The 26,872-nt window shown below is 52.2% G+C and overlaps 1 protein-coding gene across 2 annotated transcripts; it reads right to left on the bottom strand.

Moving 5' to 3' along the window:
* Positions 1 to 6,062: 6,062 nt before the first annotated feature.
* On the bottom strand, positions 6,063 to 16,895 carry LOC309853335 (C-type lectin domain family 18 member A-like). Of its 2 annotated transcripts, none has more exons than XM_082711182.1 (12): positions 16,531 to 16,891; positions 15,928 to 16,019; positions 13,798 to 14,037; positions 10,095 to 10,192; positions 9,539 to 9,660; positions 9,248 to 9,355; positions 8,569 to 8,661; positions 8,095 to 8,201; positions 7,350 to 7,479; positions 6,961 to 7,057; positions 6,675 to 6,766; positions 6,063 to 6,192 (listed from the first exon to the last, which is right to left on the bottom strand). In XM_082711182.1, exons 1-12 carry the CDS (start codon positions 16,667 to 16,669, stop codon positions 6,155 to 6,157), a joined length of 1,356 nt encoding a protein of 451 aa, XP_082567308.1. In that variant the 5' UTR covers positions 16,670 to 16,891; the 3' UTR covers positions 6,063 to 6,154. The 2 variants fall into 2 exon arrangements, with proteins under 2 accessions (XP_082567308.1, XP_082567309.1); XM_082711183.1 differs by having other exon boundaries at positions 6,103 to 6,192; positions 7,350 to 7,363; positions 16,531 to 16,895.
* Positions 16,896 to 26,872: the final 9,977 nt, after the last annotated feature.

The following is a 26,872-nucleotide window of genomic DNA, read 5'->3' as shown; positions in this document are numbered from 1 at the left end:
AGGTAAGAGTCCACTGAACCCACACAGGGGAGGGCTGAGACACTCAGTGAGGCGGCGTCCGTGCACTGTCACCACAGATTGTCCCGTGTCTGGGCTTCTGTCCTTTGGTGGTTGGTCCGCACTTGAGAGAGCAGTGCTGTGCCCATGGCAGAGAGCGGGGCGCCGGTTCACTGCACACCCCATTCTGTGCTCAGGGCCTGGCACTCAGCAGGCACCCGCTGATGTCCACGGAATATGTAGATGAGAGTCCATTAAATCAATTCCGTTTTTTGTTTGGGGTTTGGATCAGACCCCAGAGTTTCACTGGTGACTTCAGGGCCCCTCCCTGACCCCAATCCCTTTCTTCCTCAATCTGTGATCCCATCATCCGTGGTCCACCGTGGCTGCCCAGACGGAAGCGACTGTGAGCCTTCTTCCCCCTTTCTCCAGACTTCATGCCACATGAGCGCCGAGAGCCCTCACCCAGCCCCTGCTTGCTTCCGGGGAGAACAGGAGACTGGCGACAGTGTCCCCAAGGCACTGACGATCCAGACCTAATGTTTAATTGGATGAAAGTGGGCAGGTTGTCACCTTGGCTTTTCTTTCTCATCTGTGGTCCTGATTCATCCCCTCAAGGACACATCACACAAATGCCCTGTGTGCCAAGGCAAACGCTCACATTTGCATCTTGTCTAGTTTCCTGCATCTTTTCCCTTGGCATATCTTTATACCTGTGGTCACGTTCACATTTGCGATATCCAGAGGGGACAGAAAAATCACACCCATGTCTACCACACAGGGCACAGACAGAAATGCCTGCCCTGCCCCAGATAGAAGGCAGAACATTCAGATAAGCTTTCCATTCTATTTGGGTTAAACATCATCTCCTAAAATTGGGAATACCGAGTGAGATGTGATTGCCCAGAAAGGAGAGAATGCAGAAACCTGCAACACCCTCCTGGGGCCTCCATCACAGGACCCGGCTTTGGGTCACGTGGGAAAAACCACTCGGTGGCCCCCAGATTGCCAGTTATGGGCTAATGATAACAAGGGTGCTAGTGGAATATCTGGGAAGTTCACCATCAATGGCAAACCTTGTCCACATGTGTAATAGGCATCCTCCTGGGCACGTGCCACCTGCAGCCCAGAGCAGATAAGCCTGGAGGCATGGCTTGGCCCCACCCCCACTCAGGGGCTGTATTAGTCAAGATTCTCCAGAGAAACAGAACCAATAGGTGGCATATACAGAAAGAGATTTATTCTAAGGAATTGGCTGACAAGTCTCAAGATCTTTAGTCAGCAAACTAGAGACCCACAAGAGCCAGTGGCATAGTTCCAGTCTGAAGACCAGCAGGTCTGAGACCTAGGAAGAGTCAAAGTTTCAGTTCAAGTCTGAAGGCAGGAAAAAAAACAAAAACAAAAACAAAAATGGGTGTCCCAGCTCAATGGCAGTCAAACAGGAAAAGTTCCCTCTTACTCTTGGGAGGATAAACCTTTCTGTTCTAGTCAAGCCCTCAACTGATTAGATGAGGCCCACCCACACTGGGGAGGGCAATCTGTTTTACTTAGTCAGCCCCTTCAAATGTTGATCTCATCCAAAAACACTTTCACAGACTCACTCCAAATAATGTTTGGCCAAGTCTCTGGCTGACCACCTTGTGGCTGACATTGAAACATAATATTAACTATTATAGGGGCCAAGCATCAGAAACAGGTGAGGTTTTTGCTCCATATTCTTCTCTTACAAAGGAACACCCCCTCTTGCATTCCCCCAGGCTGTGAGTGCCTGATTCATGGAACACAAGTCCAAATTCTCTGCTCAAGGCATGGTTAGAAAACCAGGGAATTTTTATATCTTGCACCTACAAGAATGAGTGAGTGAGAAAACAGCTTGATCAATGGCTAGAAAATGACGCCATTGGGTGACCTCATACCCTTGCCTGGTCTCTAACTGGGAAAGGCCATCAGAGCGGGGCTCTTCGGGAAGGTGGGAGACTTAAGCACCCCCTACAAACACACACACCCTGATGGAGCCTCTCTGGTCAGCAGCAGCTGCCTCTTGGTCATTCTGAACATCCCGGAACCAGAAACTTGCTGGCTACTTGCCAAAACCATACCCCTTCCCTGGGCATGTGTGTCGCTGGGGTTTCTTGCCCTCCCTCACGGTTAGTGTGCTGTGGGGCTGAGGGGTGGCCAGCAGCTAGCGTATCTTTAAACAATAGAGCCCCGAATGACCTTGAGCTGACCTACCCCATAAGCCCCTGTTTTCGCTGGACCGAAATAACAAGTCAGGCCCCAGGGGGCTGATGACTCCAAATCCAAAAGGAGGACATTGGATCACAAAAAGAACCAAGAGATTTTGCTAGTTTTTTTCCTCTTTAATTTATTTAATTGACAGAGAGAGACACAGCGAGAGAGGGAACACAAGCAGGGGGCGTGAGAGAGGGAGAAACAGGCTTCCCACAGGGAGGGAGCCCTATGCGGCCTTGATCCCAGGAATCTGGGACCATGACCTGAGCTGAAGGCAGACACTTAACAACTGAGCCACCCAGGCACCCTGAGACTTTGTTTATTTATATTGGCCAAAATTTGGCAAAGTGACCAGGGGAGGGTATCTGAGACCAGAGGCCTGGGGAGGGAAGAGTGTGAGATGGGGCTTATTGTACTGATACTTAGAATTCCGCAGGGCCAATGTGAGTAGCTGGGTTAGTTCTTTTTTTTTTTTTTTTCAGGATTTTATTTATTTATTTGACAGGGAGAGGCAAGAGAGGGAACATGAGCAGAGGGAGTAGGAGAGGGAGAAGCAGGCCTCCTGCCAAGCAGGGAGCCTGATGTGGGACTCGATCCCAGGACCCTGGGATCATGGTCTGAGCTGAAGGCAGACTCTTAATGGACTGAGCCATCCAAACACCCCAGCTGGGATGGTTCTAATTGTTTGCTCTGGTGACTGCTTGAAACCTGGTCTTCACTGTGGCTAGATAACCTTTGCTAATAGCGAAGAAGAAGAAAAATGAGCTTAAGACTTACTGAGCATTTACTAGCCACCAGGCTTTAGACTTATTTCACAAATTAGTTAGCAAGTGAGGTTTAGATGGTGTTCTGTGGATGAAGGAATAGAAAAAATTAGGGCATGAGCTCAGGACTGAGCTGACGTTCATCCGTGTATACCGGTCTCGGGCTCTGGTCCAGACACATTAGTGTACCAACTCAATTAATTATCCTCATTTTTTTAAATTTAATAAAGCTTATGTATTTATTTGAGAGTGCACATGAACATGCTGGAGTGGGAGGAGGGGCACAGGGAGAGGCAGAAGCAGACTCGCCACTGAGTAGGGAGCTCTAGACATGGGGCTCGATCCCAGGACCCTGAGGTCATGACCTGAGCCAAAGGTAGACGCTTAACCCAGTGAGCCACCCAGGTGGCCCTATTTTACAGGCGTAGTACACGAGGTAGAGAGATGTATTAGGGAGACCTGGGACCCAGGAGTTTCCCAGCAGGTGGGACGGGGACTGTTCTAAGACCCAGACAGCTCCAGGCAGACGGAGTGTGTGTGTGTGTGTGTGTGTGTGTGTGTGTGTGTGTGTGTGTTAAGTAATTTGCCCAAAAGAACACAGTAAGTGGTGGAGCCTGTCCTGATGTTCAGGTGGTCTCAATTTTGTCTCAATTTAGGCTCAAACTCTCCACCTCTGCCCGTGGTTCTCGAGTCCGAAGTAGCTGGAGATCTTGCGGGGGAAAAAAAAAAAGCCCCCAGCCCTGGCCTCACCCTGGCCTCACACTCACCATTCTGTCCATTGGGGGCAGCTGAGAATTTGCTTTTTCCACCAAGTTCACGGGTGACGCCGGTGCTGCCGAGCTGCGGACTGATACGGACAATCGCTCCATTCTCCACCTCGCCTCCGGATGAGAAGGCTGGGCTCGACTTCTCAGGTAGGACCCGGTCACCACCACCTGCACTCACAAACCCCGCGGTGGCACAGGGAAACGCGTGGGTGAGGGAAAGGGCGGGCCGCCAGGGGAGACTGCTTCTGGGTGGGAAGCTGGTGCCCCGGCTCTGGAGGGCCGGGCTGGGGTTGCCACAGACGTGTTGCCAGGGCCTGGCAGCAGTGGTGTAAGTGTCTACCTGGCCTGACTTTGCAGCAGAATTTGGGGCCTGGGTCTCTGGCTCTCTCCAGGATTCTGGGACCAGGCCTTTTCTTAAAATTAAAGTGAAATTTATATAACATGAAGGTAACCGATTTGGGGCATCAAGTCCAATCACCATGTCGTGAGACCACCACTGCTAAGTTCCAAAACATTTTGGTTCCAAAATAAAACCCAGACCCATGGAGCAGTTACTCCCCCATTCTCTTGTCGCCCCTGGCAACCCCCAGTATGTGCTTTGTTTCTGTGGGTTTATTCATTCTGAGTATTTCTTCTGAATGGAGTCGTATGGTATGCGAACCCCTGTGACTAGCGTCTTTCACTTAAAATAGGATTTTCAAGCTTCATCTGCCTTGTAGCCTGTATCTGTTCTTCATTCTTTTTAATGGCTGAATCACGTTCTGCAGCATATTTGACTGGTTTCCGCCTTTTTGCTGTTGGCAGTGATGCTGCTGTGAACTTTGTGTAGAAGGATTTGAGTACTTGTTCGCGGTGCTCGTGGGTACAGACTTAGGAGAAGAATTGCTGGGTCAAATAGTAGCTTCTCTGAACTTTTCGAGGATTCACCAAACTGTTTTCCAGAGTGGCTGCCCATTTCCTGCTCCCCGCAGCAGCCTGTAAGGGCTCCAACTGGTCCAAGGCCTCATCCACAGTGTATTGTCTGTTTCTTTGGTAACAGCTGCTCTAATGGGAGCTAGATGTGGATTTCCTAATGAGTAGGGATGCTGTGCTTGCTGGCCATTTGAATAGCTTCTTTGGAGAGCAGTGGATTCACATTCTTTGTTCATTTTTAAGTCATGTCTTTTTGATTAATTCCTTTTCTGCTATGATGAGTCAAAGCTGAGTTTCTATGTTTCTCCTGGTTGCAATCACAGTAAAAATTGTGGCTGCTATGCATGTCCCCGTTCCATGGTCCCGGACCACACTCCCACCTCCAACCAGCAAAGCGACTCCACAGTGTGCAGACGGGGCCGGAGGTGCTTTCCAGACCCTAATGACAGCCCCTCCCAGCCTTCACCTGCCCACATGGCCTCTCTCACCACTGTAGGGAGCGGAGGGAGAAGGGGCCATGACACACCCCCGCTCAGATAATCACAAAGGACACAGGAGGGACACGCAGGAGCAGGCGTGGGGGCCCTAGGGGAGGGTGTGAGCAGGAGCATGAAGACAGCCAGTGGTGAGAGGAGCTGGAGCAGGAAGTCAGGAGTACAAACAGAGCTTCTCAATCTGCATCCCTCAGGGGCTAAGACCAGGAAACTTCCAGAAGGTGGTCTGGGTCATGCGGGTGCACAGGGAAGGGACTAGGGCAGGTAGCGGGCAGCCAGCAGTGAGGCCTCTCAGGCACCCTCTGGTCTTCCTGAGATCATCCTGGGTCAGCCAAATTCGCCTTCATAACAAGCGGTCACAGAGGTGCTTGGGTGCCTCAGTGGGTTAAAGTCTCTGCCTTCGTCTCAGGTCATGGTCCCAGGGTCTTGGGATCGAGCCCCACATCAGAACATCGGGCTCTCTGCTCAATGGGGAGCCTGCTTCCTCCTCTCTCTCTGCCTATCTCTTCTGCCTACTTGTGATCTCTGTCCGTCAATAAATAAATAATTAATCTAAAAAACCAAAAACAAAACAAAACAAAACAAAACAAAAAAACCAAGCAGTCACAAGTACAGCTGATTCATAACTTAGTTTAATCCTTTGTAGGGAGCTCCCTGGGCAGTGAGGAGCCTCCATCTGCCCCAGAGGGTCCGGCGACCATGGAGGAGGGTGGTCTCTTCTGGCTGCTGGCCCTGCCTCATGTTTGGGTGTCTGACCCCCACCTTCCCGATCCACAGCAGGCTGAGGGGCCCCAGCTCCCCTCCCCCCGGGTGCAGACTCCCTCTGGGGGCTGACTTGTACCCCCTTTCCGCACTTCCTGCAGGGCCTCTCTGAGACCTCTGGATACTGGCTTGCAGTCCTGGGCTGGCCCCGGTTCCAGACAGGTGGGCAGCGGGGTGAGCGCGGCTGCATATCTGGGAGCTGGCAGGGGAGAGGCACGGCCGAGTCTCAGGGCCCCAGGTCCCACCGGGAAATGTGCTCCTCAGCTGGAAAGGAAGCCGGACAGAGCGAGGGTCACTGGCAGCCCAGGTGGTCCTAGGATGGGGACCTTTTGGCAGTTGGTCCTGAAATATGCTCCCAGTTGGAGTTCCAGACCTTTCTAGCGGGAGCTGCTGGGGGTCGGTGCTGGGCCACCTCTGTTCCCTGCTGTAGTTTACTGGGCTCTAGGGAATCAGGGAACACGGGTGAACCCAGCAGGTCCCTAAGTAGCAGCTTTGGTAACAGGAAGAAAGCGACCCTGGAGAAATCCCTGGCCAGGCTGTCATTCCCGTCCTGTTGCCTTGTGGACATGAGGCTGGGCTTCTCTCTCCTCCCTTGTACTCGGGGGCCTGCAGGTCCCACGGAATTCGGACCAGGACATCCCTGGGCCCTGCATGCTTAGGTGCTTTCTGGGACTGTGACCTGGACGTCCTAGCGCCTGGAGCAGGCCAGCAGGGACCAGAAGAGGGAGTTGTGAGGGGGCCCTCACCAAACTGGCAGATGTAACGGTTTCGGGTTTTGCAGCGCTGGTCGTTCCAGTTGAAGGCGGCGGACGCCTGTAGTTCCACACAGTTGCCGAACCTGCCAGGCCAGGACGCTGGGGGCTCAGTGCCGGGGAAGGGAAGCAGGAGTCCGGGAGAGGCTTCCATCTTCCCCTCCAGCAGGCCCCTGTGTCTAATGGCCTGGCCCACAGATGGGGCTTCTGGAAGCCAGACCCACCCCTATATGAAGGCTCAATAAGCTGGTCCAAGGGAAGGAAGGCACCCCAGACTCACCCCTGGTTGTCGGGCTGCCCAAAGGCGAAACTCGTAAAGGACTGGTGCTCCCCCGTGGTCCAGCGGAAGGAGTCCTTGGTGGTCTTGTAGGTGAGCCCTGGGCCGCGGCAGGTGAGTTGGCCCACCACCCCGGGCCCCCACCCAGAGCCCAGGCTCCCTGAGAGGAGCCCCCTGAGCTCAGAGCCTGTTGCCTAATCCCCTTTCTGCTGCCATCGAGCCCTTAGCCCCCTTCCTAGCTCTTCCAGCCCCCCCCCCGCCCTCCCTTCTGTGCTCTCCCCAGGGAAGGAGGTTGTCTGCCCCAGCCTGGGTCCCTAGCTCTCACCACACCCTTACTGTCTGCTGGTGGGTTTTCACAGCTCAGATTCCTGCACCCCCAACCAGGCACTCACCGATCCAGAAGTTTCTGGTCTCAAAGTCACTGTCGGTCACCTCATTGGTGGTCTCCAGGCGGCCCAGGTAGAAGGCGAGGATGTCCTGCACTTTCTGGCTCTCGATCTGGGCCAGCATCCCGCCCTTTCCCTGTAACCCCCATTCCAGCTCACCCTGGCAGGGCCCCAGCGCTCAGACCAGCCCTTCCTGCCCACCCCGCCACAGCCAGGGACGTCCTCTTCCTCTGCCTCCTCCTCCTAGAGTGGGGGTCCCCCTTCCTTGCCCCTGCCTGCCTCTCCTCTCTCTGGGCATGGGGGGTGGGGGGCCAAGACTGACTGGGCCCTGCCCTTGGGAAGCTTTTGTTTCACGTGTTCAGTATCCTGAACACATGTGAATCGGTTGCCAACATGAACACCTCGAGAGACGGCAATGAAAATCTGAATTTCTGATTCTCTTGAAAAATCCCAAGTTCTGGCCTTTCTGCACTTGGTGACCTGCCGGGCAGCCCGCAGCTAGAGCTGAATCAGGGTGGCTCCTTAGAGGGGGGTGGGTGGGGGCTCACCTCTTCCCCCCACCCCAAGTCCCTCAGCTCATTCAATGACCTCCTGGCTTCCGTGGACCTCTGAGTTTGGGGCCCCTGCTTTATCCTAATGACCAGAGTCAGGTCAGGAGAAATTGAAGGAACCATCTCTTCATCCAAGGTCCTTCCAAGGACCCTCGCTTGAGATCCTGGGCTTCCCTGGGAAGGCTGGGGTTCACTGTCACCTGGCATTTCATCTTGGCTCCGTAGTAGGTGTCTGCCTCCGAAGACACCAGGAAGCAGTCTCCGTCGATCCTCAGGTCACAAGTGTGGAAGGGAAAGTGCACCTTGGCTGGGGACAGGGGGGCCCGACTGTGCGCGTGGGGACCTCAGACGCATTACACCTTCCTCCCTGCCAGGGAGCTAAGCTCAAGAAGCCCCTTCCTGGGCGCCTGGGTGGCTCAGTGAGTTAAGAAGCCCCTTCCTCTGGCCACTGTCTCCAAGCTGGGGCAGGGGGTGGGGGAGTCAGCGGCGTGCTGGGCAATGTGTGACATCCAGCTTGCTCTCTCTTCCAAAAAAAAGAACGATCTGTAGCATTTGCCAGATTCTGTGGAATGCCACCGACGTGATGTGATTGCATGGGGGGTCGGGAGATGTGCCCAGTGAGGGGCTCCCGGGGGGTGGCCTGGCTCATCGGGGGACCTCGGGGCAGGACTCACTGGCACACTGGGCTCCCCCGTAGCCGACGTCACAGACGCAGGAACACTCCTCTTCCCGGAACCGGCCGTGAACACACTGTACGCTGCAGCGCACTGCGGGAGGGAGAGCAGAGCTCAGCCCGCAGCCCCCAGACCCCGTGCTGCCCCTCATGGGCCTCGCAGTGTGGGCAACGGTCAACCGTGACAGGAAAGACCCTCGAGGATGGGACCCCATCAGGGCTTCCCGCTGCAGCTACGCTTGGTATCTGGATCTCCGTCGTAGAGAGAAGCAAATTAGGGTTCAGGGGTGACCTGCCTACAGTCACAGAGCTGGGAGGGAGATGGTGGGATCAGAGTCTACTTCCAGATCCTGATAGGGTCCTCCTCCCACCCTCTCAGGACCTAAGGGCCAAATCAGATTCCGCCTTGAATCCCCTACACGGCTCAGGCTCCGGCAGGGGCTCAGGCTGTTGGTCGAATGACTACACGGTGTTCAGATCAGCAAGTACCCGGTCAGCGGCCGCACACTCCCTCAGGGCTCTCTCCAGACACTTGCAGTGGGTGCCCCCACGGCCCCTGGACACACCGCACAGGAACACGTGACCCTCCTCACCCTCCACGGCTGCCTGCCTGCCTCGGCCCAGGCTTCACTCACCGGGTCCCCGGGTGGCTGTGACCTGGAGCTCTAGGTGCCCCTCACCTTGGCAGTATCTGCCCGTGTAGCCGGGGGGACAGTGGCAGTGGCAGGTGCTGACGTTGAGACGTCCATGGTTCCGGCAGCTCATGCGACATGGGTTCCTGGGGACCTCTGGTCAGATGAGGATGAACTCTGAGAGGGCGCCTCCTTCCGGCAGGCCAGGGGGCTGCTTCCCAGGGTGCCAAGGGCCGGGGCCTCGAGGCCAGTCCCACCAGATGTTGCCACAAAGGTCACCACACGGAGTTCTCTTGTACCCGCTGCCCCAGCAGGAGGCAGGCAGGGTCGGGCACTTACCACAGAGCCCTCCTGCGTGGTCCCAGGCTTTGAAGCAGCCCGAGACGCTGGCCGTGCAGAGCGAACACCAGGAGCCCTTCTTATAAGGGACGATGGTCTTCCCATTTACCTCCCAGTTGCCCCTGTGAGAGCGAGCACCAGAGGGCTGCAAGGGCCTGGCCTTGGGCAAGGCAGGCGTGGGCCCTGCTGCATGCCCCACGGCCCCTGCAGCTCCTTCTGGCCCAACCCGGGGAGTCAGGGAGCTGGAGGAGACACGAGATGTCCTAGGAAAGGAAAGACGGCCTCCAGACTAACACGAACACTCCATTCTTCCATGGCCAAAGCAGAATAGTGCTGCCAAGGAGGGGCGTCTGAGGAGAAGCCACATTCTGCTTGGCTGCCCACTTCCGCACCCACTGCCTTTCCTCCTTCCCTCTCCCCGAGAGGGGGTGGACGCAGGGGTAAAGGCCTTTGAGTGGGGGCTGAGGGTTCTCCCTTGGGTGAAGGTAGGCGCCCCTCCCCACCCCGCCCAAGCCCAGTGGGGGATGGCAGGGCAGCCTCTGTGATGGGACCTTACCCGGGAGAGTAGGCACAGACGAAGGCTTCCATCTCGGCCTGGGCCCCAGAGCACCGATGCCGCCCACAGCCCAGCTGGCTCGAGGTGGCCCACACGAGCTGCCGGAGACACGGCGGCTCAGGAACCCTATCACAGGCCACCCCGACTCCCAATCTGGGGCCAGCAACACTGATGATGCTTGCCCCGGGGGAGGCAGACACAGTCTCTGCCCCCAGTGAGGCAGACAGACAGACCTCAGGGCCTCAGGAGCTGTAGCTGTGCTGGGAAGAGCTGTGGGGACAGGTGGGCACAGCCTAGGAAGGCTTTCTGGGTGAGGGGTGTGGAGAGGTTTGGATGGGCAGATACCTGAAGAAAGGAGAGAATCTTGGAGGGAGGGGTAGTGGTGAAAGAAAGTCTTGGACCTCAAAGTCTTTGTGACAGACCGCACACGTGGTTATAACCCTTCCCTCCTCCCTGTGGGCCCCTCTTAAACGTGCCTTTGCAGTTCTTTGCAATGAGAGGAGGACTCTCTTTTCTAGCCTGGACCCCAGCTGGGCCTGTGGCTTGTGTTGGCCAACAGAATGCAGCAGAAGTGATACTGAGCTGAGGGGGTGCTGGGTGGCTCCATTGGTTAAATGTCCGACTCTTGGTTTAGGTTAAGGTCATGATCTCACGGTTGTGAGTTCGAGCCCTGTGTCAAGCTCAGGGTTCAGTGCACTTTGCCTGGTATTCTGTTTCTTCCTCTGCCCTACCTGCCCCCAGCTCCCGTGTGTTTACTCTCTAAAATAAATAAATAAAATAACGTCTTAAAAAAAATGATATTGAGCTGGTTTTGAACCTAGGGCTGGAAACCCCATAGGCCCAAGGGAACCAGGTAAGGCTCCTCTAAACGGTCAGCTCCCAGCCCAGGTAGCAGCTGACTGCACTTGTATTTGGGCCCAGCAAAGACCAGAAGAACCTCCACACAGGGCCCAGCCCAAGGATGCTAAACTTTGGGGTAGTGTGTTAGCAACAAAAGCTAACAGGTACAGGTCTCTGATAATATTCAGCACTTGGATTGAAAATCTTAAAATCTGTGGCAGCTTGGAAACAGCACAGTCAATACAGGGGACGAGTTAGCAAACTCCTGTAGCACAGCCATGAAGTAGGGAGACACGGACACATGTGTCCAATAATTAGAGAAAATACATTCTTTTTAGGAATGCACAAAACATTTGCAAACACTGACCCTTCACTTAACCACAAAGCAAGGCTCGACAAAAACCAAAGGAATAATATTCCATGGGCTGCATTCTATAAATTCAATGCAATACAATCTCCAAGTAAGTAGCTTAGAAGTAAGGAATGATTGGGGCGCTTGGGTGGCTCAGTCCGTTAAGTGTCTGCCTTCAGCTCAGGTCATGATCCCAGGGTCCTGGGATCAAATATAAAAAAATAATAGAGTAAACTGAATAAAGTAAAAGAAAGTGAATAATAGGGGAACCCCATTAAAATATATAAACTTAAAAAAATAAGTAAATAGTAAAAATAAGAGCAGAAATTTAAAAAAAAAAGAAAAAGGATAAAACAAAAGCTTCCTTGTTAAAATAGACACATCTCTGGGAAGACTGGTAAAGAATGAAAGAGAGAAGGTGCACATAAACAAAGCTGAAAAGTTTAAAAGGATCTAGCAACAGACACAGGAAATTTTTTAAAAATTTATTTGTCAGAGGGGCACCTGGGTGGCTCAGTGGGTTAAGCCGCTGCCTTCAGCTCAGGTCATGATCTCAGGGTCCTGGGATTGAGTCCTGCATCAGGCTCTCTGCTCAGCGGGGAGCCTGCTTCCTCCTCTCTCTCTCTCTCTCTCTGCCTGCCTCTCTGCCTACTTGTGATCTCTCTCTGTCAAATAAATAAATAAATAATCTTTTAAAAAAAATTTGTCAGAGAGAGAGCAAGAGAGCCAGCAAGGGGAGAGCCAGGAACAGGGACAAGCAGGTTCCCTGCTGAGCAGAGAGCCCGATGTGGGACTCCATCCCAGAGCGACTTGAGCCAAAGGCAGATGTTTAACCAACTGAGCCACTCAGGGGTCCCAGGAAAATTTTAAATCCCTGTTTAATCCTAGGTTGTTTTTTTTTTTTTAAAGATTTTATTTATTTTTTTATTTGAAAGAGTGAGAGAGGGAGAGCAGGCTGAAGGGCAGAGGGAGAGGGAGAATCCCATGCTGAGTTCAGAACTCAACGCAGGGCTCGATCTCACAACCCCGAGATCATGACCTGAGCCAAAACCAAGAATCGGATGCTTTACGGATGTTCTGCTCTTATTTTTATTATTTACTTTCTGTTTTTAATTTTTTTTGTTTTTTAAATTTTGTTTTTCTTTTTTTTAAATTTTTTAAAAAGATTTTATTCATTTATTGGACAGAGAGAGATCACAAGTAGGCAGAGAGGCATGCAGAGAGAGAGGAGGAAGCAGGCTCCCTGCTGAGCAGAGAGCCCAATGCAGGGCTCGATCCCAGCACCCTGGGATCATGACCCGAGCCGAAGGCAGAGGCTTTAACCCACTGAGCCACCCAGGTGCCCCTAAATTTTGTTTTTCTTAATAATCTCTCTACCCAATGTGGGGCTCGAACTCATGACCGTGAGATCAAAAGTCACATGCTCCACAGACTAAGTGAGTTACTTTCTCCTACTTTATTCAGCTTACTGTATTTTTTTTTATATTCTTTTTAAAAAAGATTTATTTATTTATTTATTTGACACAGAGAGAAAGAGACAGCAAGAGAGGGAACACAAGCCAGGGGAGTGGGAGAGGGAGAAGCAGGCTTCCCACTGACCAGGGAGCCTGATGCGGGGCTCGATCCCAGGACCTTGAGATCATGACCTGAGCCAAAATTAAGAGTCAGATGCCTAACCAACTGAGCCACCCAGGCACCCCCACTCTGTTTAATCCTAGCCTTAACTCTCTCTTCAGTACTGAACAATTCCTCCCAATCAATTGGGAAACATAAAATGGACAGTTTCTTAGAAAACAGAACTTGGCAAAAACAATCTCAACGCGAAGTAGACCATTTCCCAAAGTTGAATCAGCAGCTAAAAACCCACGCCTGCATAGCGTTTGAGAGAATCAGGAGCCAAGCACAGGCAACACAGTTTTGAACAATAATAGTAATATGGGGAATTTTCATTTCAAAAGTTTCTATAACACTGTAATAATTAAAATACGATTTGTGCAGGGATTAAAAATTTTAAAAAGCAGCAGAATAGAATCAAGAACTCAGCAACAGATCCGCGGGCAGACATGAGCTTGGTGGGTGACAGGTGGATTGTGAGTCCGTGGGGGAAGGGTTGAATATTCAATGGAAGGTGCCCATTTGTGGAGAGAAATGGGCGCAAGCAGGGGAGCAGAGCGGGAGGAGGAAGCAGACTCCCCCTGAGCAGGGAACCCGATGCGGGGCTCTATCCTGGGACTCCGGGATCATGACCTGAGCCGAAGGCTCAACCAACTGAGCCACCAGGTGCCCCTAGTTGTTTTTTCTTAAGAGATGAGAACAAATATAGTTAAACATTGTCTAAGTGGAGCTCATGGGTAAAAGGGAGTCCATTACTAGATTTACGTTTGAAATCGTTCATGCTTAGAGCTGAGAAAAAGAAAACGAAAAAGCGCGTAAGAGCAGCCACAGGTTTGAAGACAACAGGTGGCCCTTCTGAGCTGACCCCGGGGGCCGGGGCCGGTGCCACAGCCTCACCTGAGTGTAGTGGGTGCAGGTGGCGTTGTGGGCACACTGGGCGGCCGCGTGGCTGTACCACCGCCGCTCTGCGAACCACAGGCCCACCACGCTGACGAAGGACGCCGAGCCTGCCGGGAGCAGCTGCACATTCCAGCCCACTTGCTGGGGGGCTCGAGGTGCTGACGCGGGGCTCAGGACGGGGGCACCGCACAGGGCCGCCCTGGCCTGAGCCCATTGGGCCAGGCTCTCGCTCCAGTCCTGGGGGCGGCACAAAAAGAGATGTCAGCAGCGACCTTTTAGGCCTTAGGGAACCCACTTCCCCCACCGCCCCCGCCCCGGGGTGGGGGTCATGCTGAGAGCACTGGATGGGGAGTCCTGTTTCACCCACTTCACTCTGGGGCCAGAGAAGGCCAGACCGGGCCTGCGAGTTGCTCTTGGAGATGCGGTGGTGAGAGCACCAGCGAGGTCTGGACGCCTACCCCGGAGCCTGGCTCTACCCGGGCCTGAGAGCCTCCCTCCTCCTGACTCCCGCCTTAGGCGCCGCCCCAGAGGGGGATGCCCGTTCCTGAGGGAGCAGTGCCAGCTGGGGTGACAGCATGGGCTTCTGTGGTAGACTTTTCTGTCCAGTAATGTGAGCCCGGGCAGGGCCCCAGCCATTCAAAATGGTTTTTTGCTTGCCATTAGGTACAACGGGCCATAGGGAGGCTCGGTTGCTCCCACCTGGCTTTTCTTTGATGAAAAAGGCCTCAGCGGCCAGGCTGCTTTGTCCTGTTCCCCCCCCACTCACCGGGCCTTGTGGAGGGGTGCCAACAGGGAAGCAGGACCAGAGAGGCTCCTGGCCTCAGGGCCCAGCCAGCGCTGTTCTCTGGAGTGGACCTAATCTCTCCCATCCACACACCAGCAGACTCCCCCCTCATACCCCCACAGCTACCAAATCGTCGCCCCTCTCCTCTTAAATGAAGGGCTCAACAATCAAGACGACTTGGGTCACCTCACCCCAGCTGTGTGGCCTCTAGCCCCTAATCTCCATGAGACTCCACATCCTCGTCTGTAAATTGGGACAGTAAGATACTCACAGAGGAGGATTATCATGGGGACTCAAAGGGTACCGGGGGAGAGTGTCTGACCCACGGTGGGCTGGACGGCTGTTAGGATTTTACCTCTGATGCAGACCGGAACCGGAGCAGTGGGGATTGCCTGGGGGGGCCCTTGGCTGCCCTGCACCACCCCAAGAGCCTTAGCCTCCCCTGGGTAAAAGCACTAGAGACTCGCACAGGTGAGGGAGGCTGAGTGGTGAGGCTCCATGCTCATCTTCTATGAAATGCTGATTCCTAAGACTTTGGCCAAAGGGGCATGAAAAGCGTCAACCGATGACCGGATGAGGGGGAGCACCTCCCTGCCAGGCACTTGATCTGGGAGCACAGGGCGTGGGCAGTGGGAGCCAGGACCTGAGCTGAGGAGGGCCAGAGCTGCTGCAGAGCAGGGAAAGGGAGAGAAGTGACCCCCTCCCACTGGCCCGCCCCACCCCCACCTCCTGGGAAACTGACCGAGGAGCTCTCAAGGTCACTGCCCGCTGAGCCAGCCTGGAGGAGTTTATGGGAGGCAGCCATGGGGAACCCTGCCCACCCCCACACAATCCCGCCCTCACCCCCCAGGGCCTGTTGGCATGTGCTGGGGCAGTGCTTCTGGGCCCTGGGATGACACCGCCAACCCTGCTGTCCTATGCCAGAGGAGCAGAGACCTTGGAGGGGCCCCTTCTAGTCATCCAGATAAACTGTGAAGAAGCACTGGGTCCTGGTCACATTCCAGGCCTTTCCCTCAAGCAGGACGCTTCTCTCTCCCAGTCTTCTGCCCCTCTGATCCTGCGGGGAGTCCTTTGTGGAGCGCCTCTTTCCTGCGGGGCTCCTGCCATGTCTTCTGGTTTCCAGGGCAACGGGTTGGGATGCACGGAAAGGCCAAAGGACTGGCCCCTTTGGGAAGCAGGCCGCGGCAGAACCCTAGCAACCAGGAACTGTCCCCTCGTGGGCAGGGAGACTGGCTGTCCCCTGCCCAGGCGGAAGGGCACCTGCCCCAGGCCTGGCCTCCTGAGCCGTCTTCGGGATCGCCCCTCCAGCCACCGCCTCGGTGAGCCCGCCTTGGGGTACTCACCATTCTCTGCATGTTGGCCGCGGGGGGCTGCACCCGGCTACGCAGACGGTTGTGCATGGAGAGGAGCAGGAACGTCTCCTTACTGCTCAGGGCTGGGGTAGGAGACAAGGTCAGGTCCCCTGCACAGCGGGACCTGGTCTCCCCTGGGGTGACCCTGGCTGTGGCAAGCTGAGAGGGCTGCCCTGCCCTTAGGGAGCAAGAGCTGATGGGGCCAGGGGCACGGGGATGGTGGGGGATGGACGGCCTACAGGAGACCAGGAGCTGGGGGCCTGGGAGGGAGGCAGGTGTGCAGGGGCCCTTGAGCTGGGGGCTGGGCTGACTGGAGGGAGATAGGGCCACGGGCTGGTGGGGAGCAGCCCTGGAGCCGCCAGCTTTGGGTTGCCATTCCTCCTTGACCCCCACGGCTGGGCCCACTCTCCTTCATTCTTCCTGCTCCCCAGGCCAGCCTCCGCCATCCAACTTGGGTCCCTGGACCACCTTCGGGGCAGGGGGGTTGCTATTAAACCCCACAGGTCTGCCCAGAGCTCAGGCCTTCCTGGCACCGCTCTGCGACACTCCTAGCTGCTTTCACTGGTTCCTCACCCCAGGGAGGGGGGCCCTTACCTCCAGACATCGGAGCCTGTTCCTCCTGCAGTGGGAGTAACTTCGGCTCCGTCCAGGCCATGCCAAGGAGAGCCAGGAGCACGGGGAGGAGGCCGGGCCGGGGGCCCCCCAGCCGGGCGGAGGGCGCCGGCCCCAGCATGGGCCTGTTGGGCGCTCCGGCTCAGCCGTCCAGCTTGCTTCCCAAGCTAGACAGAACTACTCACAATCTCAAGGAGGCAGGCTGGACGGGCAGACAAAAGGGGGAGGCTGGTGTGAGTAATTGGTGTATCCAAAAGGCCTCCTGTCGACACTGGCATGAAGAGCCAGCCAGCTCCAATCCCAGGGCTCCCTCCCTCCTCCAGCCGAGGGCCTGGCCAGCGGCCCTGCCCACAACAGCCAGCCAGGCAGTGTGCACTGACCCTGTGCCCCTGCTAATCATTGCAGGATTATTGGAGCCCTCGGGGAGCCCCTGGAGACCCCGCTGATTGGCCCGCAGACATTCCAGGGCGGGGGATTAGCAAATGATGGCCGGCCTGGCTGGGACAGTGTCCTCTGGGCCCACCGGCAGCCTCTAGTCCCAGTTCCAGGCCCAGGGCAGGCAGGCAGGAACTGGGCGAGACCCCAGGGGAATTCTTCCCTTTCTTGGGAAGTTCATCCCAACCCCCAGCCATGAATTAAACATGATGGACGTAACCACAGACCAGGCAGCTACCACCGCTGGGTGGGGGCACTGGGAGGTTGGGTTTGTAGGGGAATGGGTTAGGGCTGCACCTGTAGGAGGGTAAGAGTGCCTGAGGACTCTGGGCAGTGTCTGTCTGGGCCAACAGCCCTTTGGTCCCCAGCATTCTGCAGGCCGGGAGAGCACATGATGCCCTTAGCTGACTGGAGTCCTGCAGGGAACAAGTGGGACCCTAGATGATCAGGCAGTGCGGCAGGCAGACGGCAAACTGCCATGATGCTTTGGGGCCTGGCGGAGGCCTCCATGCAGATCTGCACCGAGGCCCACAATTCTTAGAAAAGACAAGGCTATCCCGCAGGCCGTGGCCAAATGCCCACACTCCACCTCCAGGCTGACCAAAGGTTAATCACCCACTGCAAAGGACTGCCTTGGAAGCCAACTACTTCCTCCTTCTGGAGTTTGTGTGACCCTTGACCTTTAGGCCGACACCCTCTCAGAGCCAGGTGTCACCTACCTGGGAAATTCCACAGAGATGCATTGAGATGCAACAATATCCATGGAAGTGGATATTGCTGTGGGTATGGGGGGAGGGGATGAGAGCAGGGCCAGGCACAAGGACCCCTAAGCTGGCCTGGGTTGTGCGTCCCCCCTGACACAATACCTGGGGCTTCGGGAGTTTCTTCTCCCTCCAGTGGGGGTGGCCACACGATTTCAGATTCATCCTGCCCGGGGCCTAGCAATGCTTAATAATAGTGACCTTTCCTCCAGAGCTCACAAAACACAGTGACACGTGTGGCTTCACTGAATTGTCACAACACTAGGGCATGGCAGATGCGGTGCCCATCTTGTAGATGATGAACCTGGGCTCACTGGGCGGGCACAGGGTGTGTCCCAGCTGACCCAGGCTTTCTGTCTTCACATTCCTAGACCCCCAGTGCAAATCGGCTTTCATTTACACTGTGGCCCTCCAAGTTCAAGTCCCACCGCCCTGCTCCATGCTGATGCCGGGGAACAAAGCCCGATTCTTGCTCCCAGGCTGCAAAGGAAAATGTGGCTTTTCTCTTGAGTAGCACCATACCAGGTCATTGGGGCAGCTAGGGAAATAGATTTTGACCCGTGGTGGTGGCTTTTGAGGGGTCTTGGCTCACTGCGGATGGAGGTCAGGGTGAGGCCAGCCTCAGGAGCTAGAAGATGAGGAACTGAGCGGATAAAACGCCACACCACTGAAGACCTGGGTTCTAACTGAGACTGTCTGTAAGACGCTGGGATTGTCACTTCCACCCCTGGGCCTCCATGTCCACTGGTGTTAAAAGGACTCCCTAACCAAGGGATTGTACCTTGCTTTCCATGGCATTTCATGCTGGGTGTTGAGAATGGGTAGGTCCTTTCTTGCATGGCTGATCTCCCCAGTGAGCAACTTCTCTTCGGATTTCTACCACCATGGATTAGTTTTCTTATTTTGAATGTCAGAGGAACCGACTCCTAGGATATGCATACTTTAAGGCCGTGATTCCTTTCCTCTCCGTGTCTATGAGATTCATCTATGTTGTGGTCTGTTTTAGTAGGTTGTTTTTGTTTATGTGTTTTTGTTTTTTTTTTATAAATTTTTTTTGGGCGGGGGGAGAGAGAGAGCCCAAGCAGGGGCACAACAGGAGAGGGAGAAGCAGACTCTCCTCTGAGCAGGGAGCCCAATGTGGGGCTTGATTCCAGGACCCCAAGATCATGACCTGAGGTGAAGGCAGATGCTTAATCAACCAGGCGCCTCATGTTTTGGGTTTTTTTTTTTTAAATGTATTTATTTATTTAGTTATTTATTAGAGAAAGAATATGTGAGGTGGGGAGGGGCAGAGGGAGGAGGCAGAGAAACTTCAGCAGACACTGTGCTCACTGTGGAGCCCACACTGGGCTCAGTCTCATGGTTCTGAGATCACAGCCTGAGCCAAAACCAAGAACTGGGTGCTTAACCGACCACATCACCCAGGTTCCCCTCTTTGTTTTTAATTGCTGGGAGTAGTTTATATTTTCATTCTCCTATAAATGGACATTTGGGTTGTTTTAAGCTTTTGTTTATTATGAATAAAGCCGCTGTCAACATGATTGTACAATTTAAAATTTTCCTCTCATAAACAGCTACAAAAGAAAGAAAAGACAAAATTCTCCAAATCAGGAGGGAGATATCATAACAACTGATAGTATAGAAATTAAAAAAGTAAGAGAATATTAAGAACAACTTTATGTTAATAAAATAGACAATGTACATGTAATGGACAAATTCCTAGAAAGGCAAATCAGCAAAACTGATTCAAGAAGAAATAGGAAACCTCAATTAAAAAAAAATTGAGAAACCAAATGGGAGAGAATTTCTCAATATAATTAACATTTAAAAATATGCTTTTTATTATATCTGAATAGTTACAAAATTTAAAAATGTCCATACTGCTTATAGTAAAATCCACTTTTGAAGATTTTAATTTATTTATTTGACACAGAGAGAGAGATCACAAGTGAGCAGAGAGGCAGGCAGAGGGAGGGGGGGAAGCAGGCTCCCCACTGAGCAGAGAGCCCAATGTGGGGCTCAATCCCAGGACCGTGGGATCATGACATGAGCTGAAAGCAGAAGATTTAACCCATTCAGCCACCCAGGCACACCTAAAATCCACTTTTAAAGTGTAGCTATTTGTGTTGTACTATTATATCAGAATTTTAAGGAGGATCAAAGAAAATGAGCAAAGATTAAAAGTTTATACAAAATCCTGTGAAAATCCTATAGTGAACATCATACGTACCGATGGAGGACTAAATGCTTTCTCTCCAAGATCAGAAGCAAGGCAAGAATGTCAGCTCTCACCACTCCCGCTCAGCACTATCCTGCTGGATGTGCGATTAGTGCAATCGGGTGAAATAAGCAATTAAGGGCATCCAGATGGGAGAGGAATCAGTGAAACTGTCTGTGTTTGCAAATGATATAATCCCATATGTAGGAAATCCCAGGGAATGTTGAAAAGAAAACCCTACTAGAACAAAGGTCTCAGGGTACAAAATAAAGATACAAGCTACCAGCTACCAATAAGCAATCCAAAACTGAGACTGAGAAGGCAATCCTGTTGACAGTGGCATCAAAAAGAAGAGCACTAGAAAACCCAAGACGAGAAAACATTGCTGAGAGAAATGAAAGGTCTTTTATGTTTTGAAGATTTTATTTATTTGACAGAGAGAGAGAGAGAGAACACAAGCAGGGGGAGTGGCAGGCAGAGGGAGAAGGAGAAGCAGACTCCCTTGCAAAGCAGGGAGCCTGATGGGGGGCTCCATCCCAGGACCCCGGGATCATGACCTGAGCCAAGGGCAATCGCTTAACCAGCTGAGCCACCAGGCGCCCCTGTGAAAGATTGGAATGGAGAGATGCTCTGCGTTTATGGAGTGGAACTCAATGTGGTCAGCATGGCAATTACTCCTAGATTCCATATAATTCCTAACAAAATCCTAAAGCCTTTTTTCTTTTTTGAAGATTTTATTTATTTAATTGAGAGAGAGAGAGAGAGAGCACGCACATGAGCAGGTGGAGGGGCAGAAAGAGAGGGAGAAGCAGACACCCTACTGAGCAGGAAGCCCAATGTGGGACTCGATCCCAGGACTCTGGGATCATGCCCTGAGCCGAAGGCAGACGCCCACCTGACTGAGCCATCCAGGAGCCCTGCCTTTTTCCTTTTTGAAGAAAGTGATAAATAGATCTTAATGTGCCAAAGAAAGGTGAAGGAATTAGAATAACCAAAACATTTTTGAAAAGGAACAAAGTTTGAGGACTTCTACCAGATTTCAAAATTTGTCATGAAAACTACAGAAATCACAAATACGGGCTACAGAGAAAGACACACATATAGATCAAAGGAACAGAATAGACAGTTCAGAAAAAAACATTACATTTTAGGGTCAACTGATTTTTGACAAAGGTGCCAGAACAATACAATAGGGAGAGGATAATTTTGTCTACAAGCGGTGCTGGCATAGTTGGATATCCATATTTAAAAAGATGAACTGGCTGTCATTACACACCAACCACAAAATGAATTTCAAATGAATCATAGACCTACCTATAAAAGCAAGAACTGTAAAAGATCTAGGGGGAAAAATACATCAGAGAAAAGCTTAGTGACCTTGGGTCAGGCAATGATTTCTTACATATGACACCAAACAGATAACTCATAAAACAAAAAAATCAATAAGGTGGATTTCATAAAAATCAAAACTTTTCGTTCTCAAAAGACACCATAATGAAGATGAAAAGAGAGGCCTTCTCCTGAGAGGAAATTTTTTTAAACCCTTTATCTGGTAAAGGGCTTACATGCAGTACATAAAGAACTCTTACAATGAAATAATGAGAAGACAAATAACCATTTAAAAAAGTGGGCAGGGGCACCAGGGTGGCTCAGTGGGTTAAAGCCTCTGCCTTCAGCTCAGGTCATGATCCCAGGGTCCTGGGATCGAACCCCACATTGGGCTCTCTGCTCTGCGGGGAGCCTGCTCCCCCCCACCCCGCCACCTGCCTCTCTGCCTACTTGTGATCTCTGTCAAGTAAATAAATAAAATCTTTTTTTTAAAAAGTGGGCAAAAGTATTAATAGAAGCTTCATACAAAAAGATGTATGAGTGGAGAAAAGGCATGTGAAAAGATGCTAAACAACATTAGTCACTACGAAAATGAAAATTAAAACCCCAGTGAGAAACCATTATCTATCCAGGAGAAGGAGGACAGTCCAAGAGACAAGCACTCCCAAGTTTTAATGAGATTGGAGCCTGCATATTATTGCTGATGGCCATGTAAAATTGTACACTTTGGAAAAGAATTTGGCAGTCTCTCAAAGTGAAATACTTACTTGCCATGAACCCCAGAAATTTAGGCACACACGTGCATACAAAGACTTGGTCACAAGTGAGCACAGCACCATTCATAACAGCCCCAAACTGGAAACAACCCACATGTCTCTTGAATCTTGAACGGATAAACTGTATGGCCGTAAAATAGAATACGTTTCAGCCTTAACAGGGACTGAACTTCTGTTCCTGAGCTTTATTGAGTTGTCACTGACAGTCATGGAACAAACTTGTGACTTGTGCTACAACACGGATGAACTTCAAATGACTTCAGCGAAACGAGGGAAGTCACACAAAACACCGTACATTGTGTGATTTCGTTGGCAGGAAATGTCGACAAAGGCAAATCTCTAGAGGCAGAAGGCAGACCCATCAGTGCTTGTCTGGGATGGGGCTGGGGCCTGACTGACTAGAAACGTCCATGAGAGAAGGTTTCAGGTGATAAGGACGTTCTGAACCCAGATTGTGGTGATAGTTGCACAAATGTATAAATCGGCTGAAAATCATCCCACAGTACATATACGATGGATGAAACTCCTGGCATGTAAAATAGATCCCCACGAAGCTGTTTAAAAAATGAACAAACGATAGGAAACACCAATTCCTTTTGTGAGTCCGGCATTACATGGACGCCAGAAGCAGACAGAGATAACACAAGAAAAACGTGTAGGGTGAAGAGCCCCTATGTCTCCATTTACTTTGAAACGTACCAAAACCAAGACAGATGAATGAATGGATGTAGGGATGGCCAGACGAATAAAGAGGTGACAAAGGATGTTCAGTAAAATGGGAGGTTCTAGCATTTGGTATTGGGGGGTTCGCTGCAAAATTCTTCCAACTTTGCAGCACCTTTGAAATCTTGAATAATAAAACAGAGGAGGGGAATGAAGTCATAGCACGTGACACGGCTCAGAGGTGAGCATTTTTTATGAAGTCAAACAATGTAAATAACACTGATTTCATCCAAAAGGGAAAGGAAAAACAAAGTTGGGAAATTAGGAGGCAGGGCACCTGAGTGGTTCAGTCTTTTGGGCATCGAACTCTTGACTTCAGCTCAGGTCATGGTCTCGAAGTCATGAGATTGAGTCCTGTGTTAGGCTCTGTGCTCAGCAGGGAGTCTGCGGGAGACTCTCTCTCCCATTGCCCTCCCCTGGGTCTCCCCATGACCCCCACGCTCTCTCTCTCTCAAAATAAATAAATCAGTTTTTAAAAAAACTATGTGGCAAGTGGAGGGAATGAGTATGTGTGTGGTGTGAGAGCTCCCTCGCTGTCTAAGTCAGTGGAGAATACTTGAACTTCAGGTCTGAGAAATAAGGGTAGATTTAGAGACTGACTTAGGTACAGGAAGAAAGATCTGTAAGACTTGACTGAGAACCAGAGGTTGGGAGGCTGGTCAGGGACCTGTTGTTTACCATTATCAGCCTTGTAGTATTGGTCGACTTAAAACTAGTGACTGCGTTACTTTGATACGGTAAACATTAGATCATAAAAATTAGTCATCAAAAGCACATACTTTAGCTCTTAGAAGAATAAGACCTGGGGCCTTCGCATGGTTGAAGTGGACAGTCAGGTCGGACACTGAAGTTGCCTAGGGCTGGCTCCCTTAGGTCAGGGTTGCTTCTCTGGGGCAGTGGCGGTGCTGGGGGCGCCCCTCCCCCTCCAGAGTCCCCAGATCCTGCCTCTGCCTTGGCTGGTGCTGTGGAAGTTCGAATTTGCAGAAGCCTGGAGGCTGCATCCCCATTCATTGTTCCTCTTGGGCTCCTGGCTGGCTGATGCCTGGCATCCTGCCTGGAGGAGGAAAGCAGGGCCCAGTGAGGCAAAGAGATTTTTATATTTGGGATGAGGCATGGCAACAGGTCATATGGAGGGGGTCTGGGCCTAACCCTTCCAGAAAAGAGTATAAGGACCCCATGATTCCAAAGCATTTTGAGAAGAAAAGGTGGAGCCTAGAACAGACACATGTTCATCAGGCCCAGACCTCTGGACTTAGTGGATTTGGAAAGGAGAATGGGACCTCTCTCTCGCACGCCCAGCACTCCATGCTTGTTGCCACTGGGATTTCTCTCTCCTGTGATTCTGCCAAACTTCCATTTGAGAAGCTTCAGGAGATGGAGGGCCTGTCACAAGTGGGGTGCCTCTGCTGTAAGAAGGCTCTGGCCAGGAACCCCTCTATTTACATCTCCTCTGTGGCCAGGGGTCCCAGCTGCCTTTGCTCCTCAAGGCTGGTGGGCATGGGTCGGTTGTCATCATGGGCTGGAGAAACTAGATGCAGAGCTTCCCTGGGAGGCTGCTGTTATGTTCTAAGCTGGAGCCTATAGGAGCAAAAGCTGGGCATCCAAATGGGCCCCCCAGTAGAGGAGATCTGGGCATAGCCAGCAGAGCAGGGCCAGCTGGTCCAAGGAGGGAATGAAGTGGAAACATCCAGCTCCATGTGCAGCCTTGGAGAAGTTAGAGAGTGCAGGGGCCAAGATTCCCAGAGGCTTGGGGTCGCACTGCTCACATACCATCCACAGAGCTGCATGGCCTGGACAAGAAGAGATAGCTCACTGAGGGTCCCCTGGGTGGCACAGTTGGTTGGGAGATGACTCTTTGTTTCAGGTCATGATCACAAGGTCCTGAGATCGACCCCTGCATCAGGCTCTGCACTCAGTGGGTAGTCCACTTGAGGTTTTCCCACTGTCTCTGCCCCTGCTGCTCATGCTCTCTTTCTCTCTAAAATAAGAAAAAGAAAGAAATCTTTAAAAAAAAAAAAAAGGAGCTCACCGATCTTGGACAATTTGGACAATTGTCTTGGACAATTTTGTAGAGCTCCTGGGCACATCATGGAATAAATTTACATCTAGCCCAGGCCTTTATAGTAAACAGGTCATGATAAACTCAGTTCAAAGACATTAGCCCCAGTGGCACTTGGGGACTGGAGCCCAGCTTTTGTTGTAACCATCTGCCTAACAGGTCCTTTGTTCCTTGAGCTTCATAACTCTGATTCCCTTTGGGTCACTGAGTGTCACTCATCCCCTTCTGTCTCCCACCCATGAAGGTGCCTGGCCATGCAGCTCACCTTGCAAGACTAAAAAACAAAACAAAACAAAACAAAGCAAAACAAAACCCAGCTGTCGTGCTCTCAAAATTGTGCTCTGAGCCAAGTATTTTATCCACATTATTTGAGTCTTACAAAAAAAAAAAAAAAAAAAAGGAAAGAAGGAAGGAAAGGTGTCATGGCCAACTTTCCAAGCAAGTAGACAGAGGCGACGATGGTTAGTTTCACATGTCAGGTTGGCCAGGCTAGGGTGCCCAGACATTTGGTCAATCACTAGTCTGGATATCCTTGGGCAAGTGTTTTTGTTGATCTAACACCGAAACCCATAGACTGATTAAAGCAGGTCACCTCCTCTAACGTGGGTGGGGCCCATGCACATGCACTCACTTCAAGGCCTTAAGAAAAGGACTAAGGTCTCTAGAGGAAAAAGGAATTCTGGCCCCAGACTCCCCTCGAACTCGAGACATTGACATCAATGATTCCTGGGGTCTCCACCCTGCCTGCCTGTCCTGCTATTTCATACTTGCCAGCCGCCAAATCCTTCAGATAAATCTCTCTATAGAGACGCACATGCTAATGCCCCTCCTTCTCTATAGTCTGTACTGGTGATGACTGGAGAGGAGGCTCAGGGCAGGTAATGTCCCAGGGTCACACACCAATGGGGAGGCAGTGCGGGCATTTGGACCCAAGCCAGGTCAGCTCCAAAGTCACTTTTCTTTTTTTTTTTTTTTTTTTTAATATTTTATTTATTTGACAGATCACAAGCAGGCAGAGAGGCAGAGAGAGAGAGGGAAGCAGGCTCTCCGCTGAGCAGAGAGCCCGATGCGGGGGTCGATCCCAGGACCCTGAGATCATGACCTGAGCCAAAGGCAGAGAGTTAACCCACTGAGCCACCGAGGCGCCCCCAAAGTCATGTTCTTAACCAAACAGGACAACGGCCCTTTCACCTGGGCTCTGGGGGATGAGTCAGACGATGCCCCAAAGCCATGCGTCTGAGGTCCCTAACTCCACAGACCCCTCCAGGGGAGGACAGCAGGACAGAAAGGGCACATCTCTCTTTTCAAGGCTGCACAAAGGAGCCTTTCCTCAGCCCCTCCTGAGTCACGGGGACCACACGGGGTATCCCCTCTTAGGGAGAGATTTGATTGGTCTGATTTGGGTTTCTAGTTCACCCTGAGGACCTGCACTCCATTAGCTGGCCTGAGAGGCCCCAGGGAAACCTCAAATTGTATGTCACAGCGCCACCTACTGGTCATATTGAGGGGCAGCTGCAGTAACCAAATGCCCTCTGCTCTCTGAGGCCAGGACATTATCCCATTTTACAGATTGGCGAAAGGAGCTTTTGCTCAAAACTTTGCCCCATTTGCTCAATCATGTGTTAGCTGCCAGGCACGATGCTAGATGCTGGGGGTTCAGAGAAACTAGTCCTCCACGGAGGGAAGTGACAGAAGGCATAGGGGAAAAGACCAGGAAAGACAGAGGTGGAAAGAGTAGAGGTGACACGCCAAAGGGAGGCCAGTTTTCGTGGGAAGGAAGGGCTGCACCACCATCGTGGTGATGGTGGGAGAAGGTTTTGGAATTCTGGAGGGGTCTGCCAGGCTGACATGAGGGGCCTGGGGGGCATCATTTGATTCTCAATTCAGAACTCTTCCCCAAAGACAGAAGGACAGGTGCCAGGAAGGGCACCTTAGTGAGCAAAATATGGGATTGGTGGAGTGTGACTTGAACGGAGAGTGGGGGATAGGATCAGTCGCACACAGGGGCAAACGGGCCTTGATC

The sequence above is a fragment of the Mustela nivalis genome (assembly GCF_964662115.1).
Source record: "Mustela nivalis genome assembly, chromosome: 18".
In the NCBI taxonomy this organism is placed as follows: Eukaryota; Metazoa; Chordata; class Mammalia; order Carnivora; family Mustelidae; genus Mustela; species Mustela nivalis.
The sequence above is the reverse complement of the archived record's forward strand: the minus strand, read 5'-3'. Positions and strand labels throughout refer to the sequence as shown.

Coding starts and splice junctions, on each gene's coding strand:
- LOC309853335 (XM_082711182.1), bottom strand. CDS start 16,669: ATGCTGGGGCCGGCGCCCTCCGCCCGGCTGGGGGGCCCCCGGCCCGGC. Junction 7,480..8,094: donor GAGCCAAGATGAAATGCCAG/GTGACAGTGAAC, acceptor TGGGGGTTACAG/GGAAAGGGCGGGATGCTGGC. Junction 6,193..6,674: donor CCGTTACATCTGCCAGTTTG/GTGAGGGCCCCC, acceptor CTTCCTTTCCAG/CTGAGGAGCACATTTCCCGG.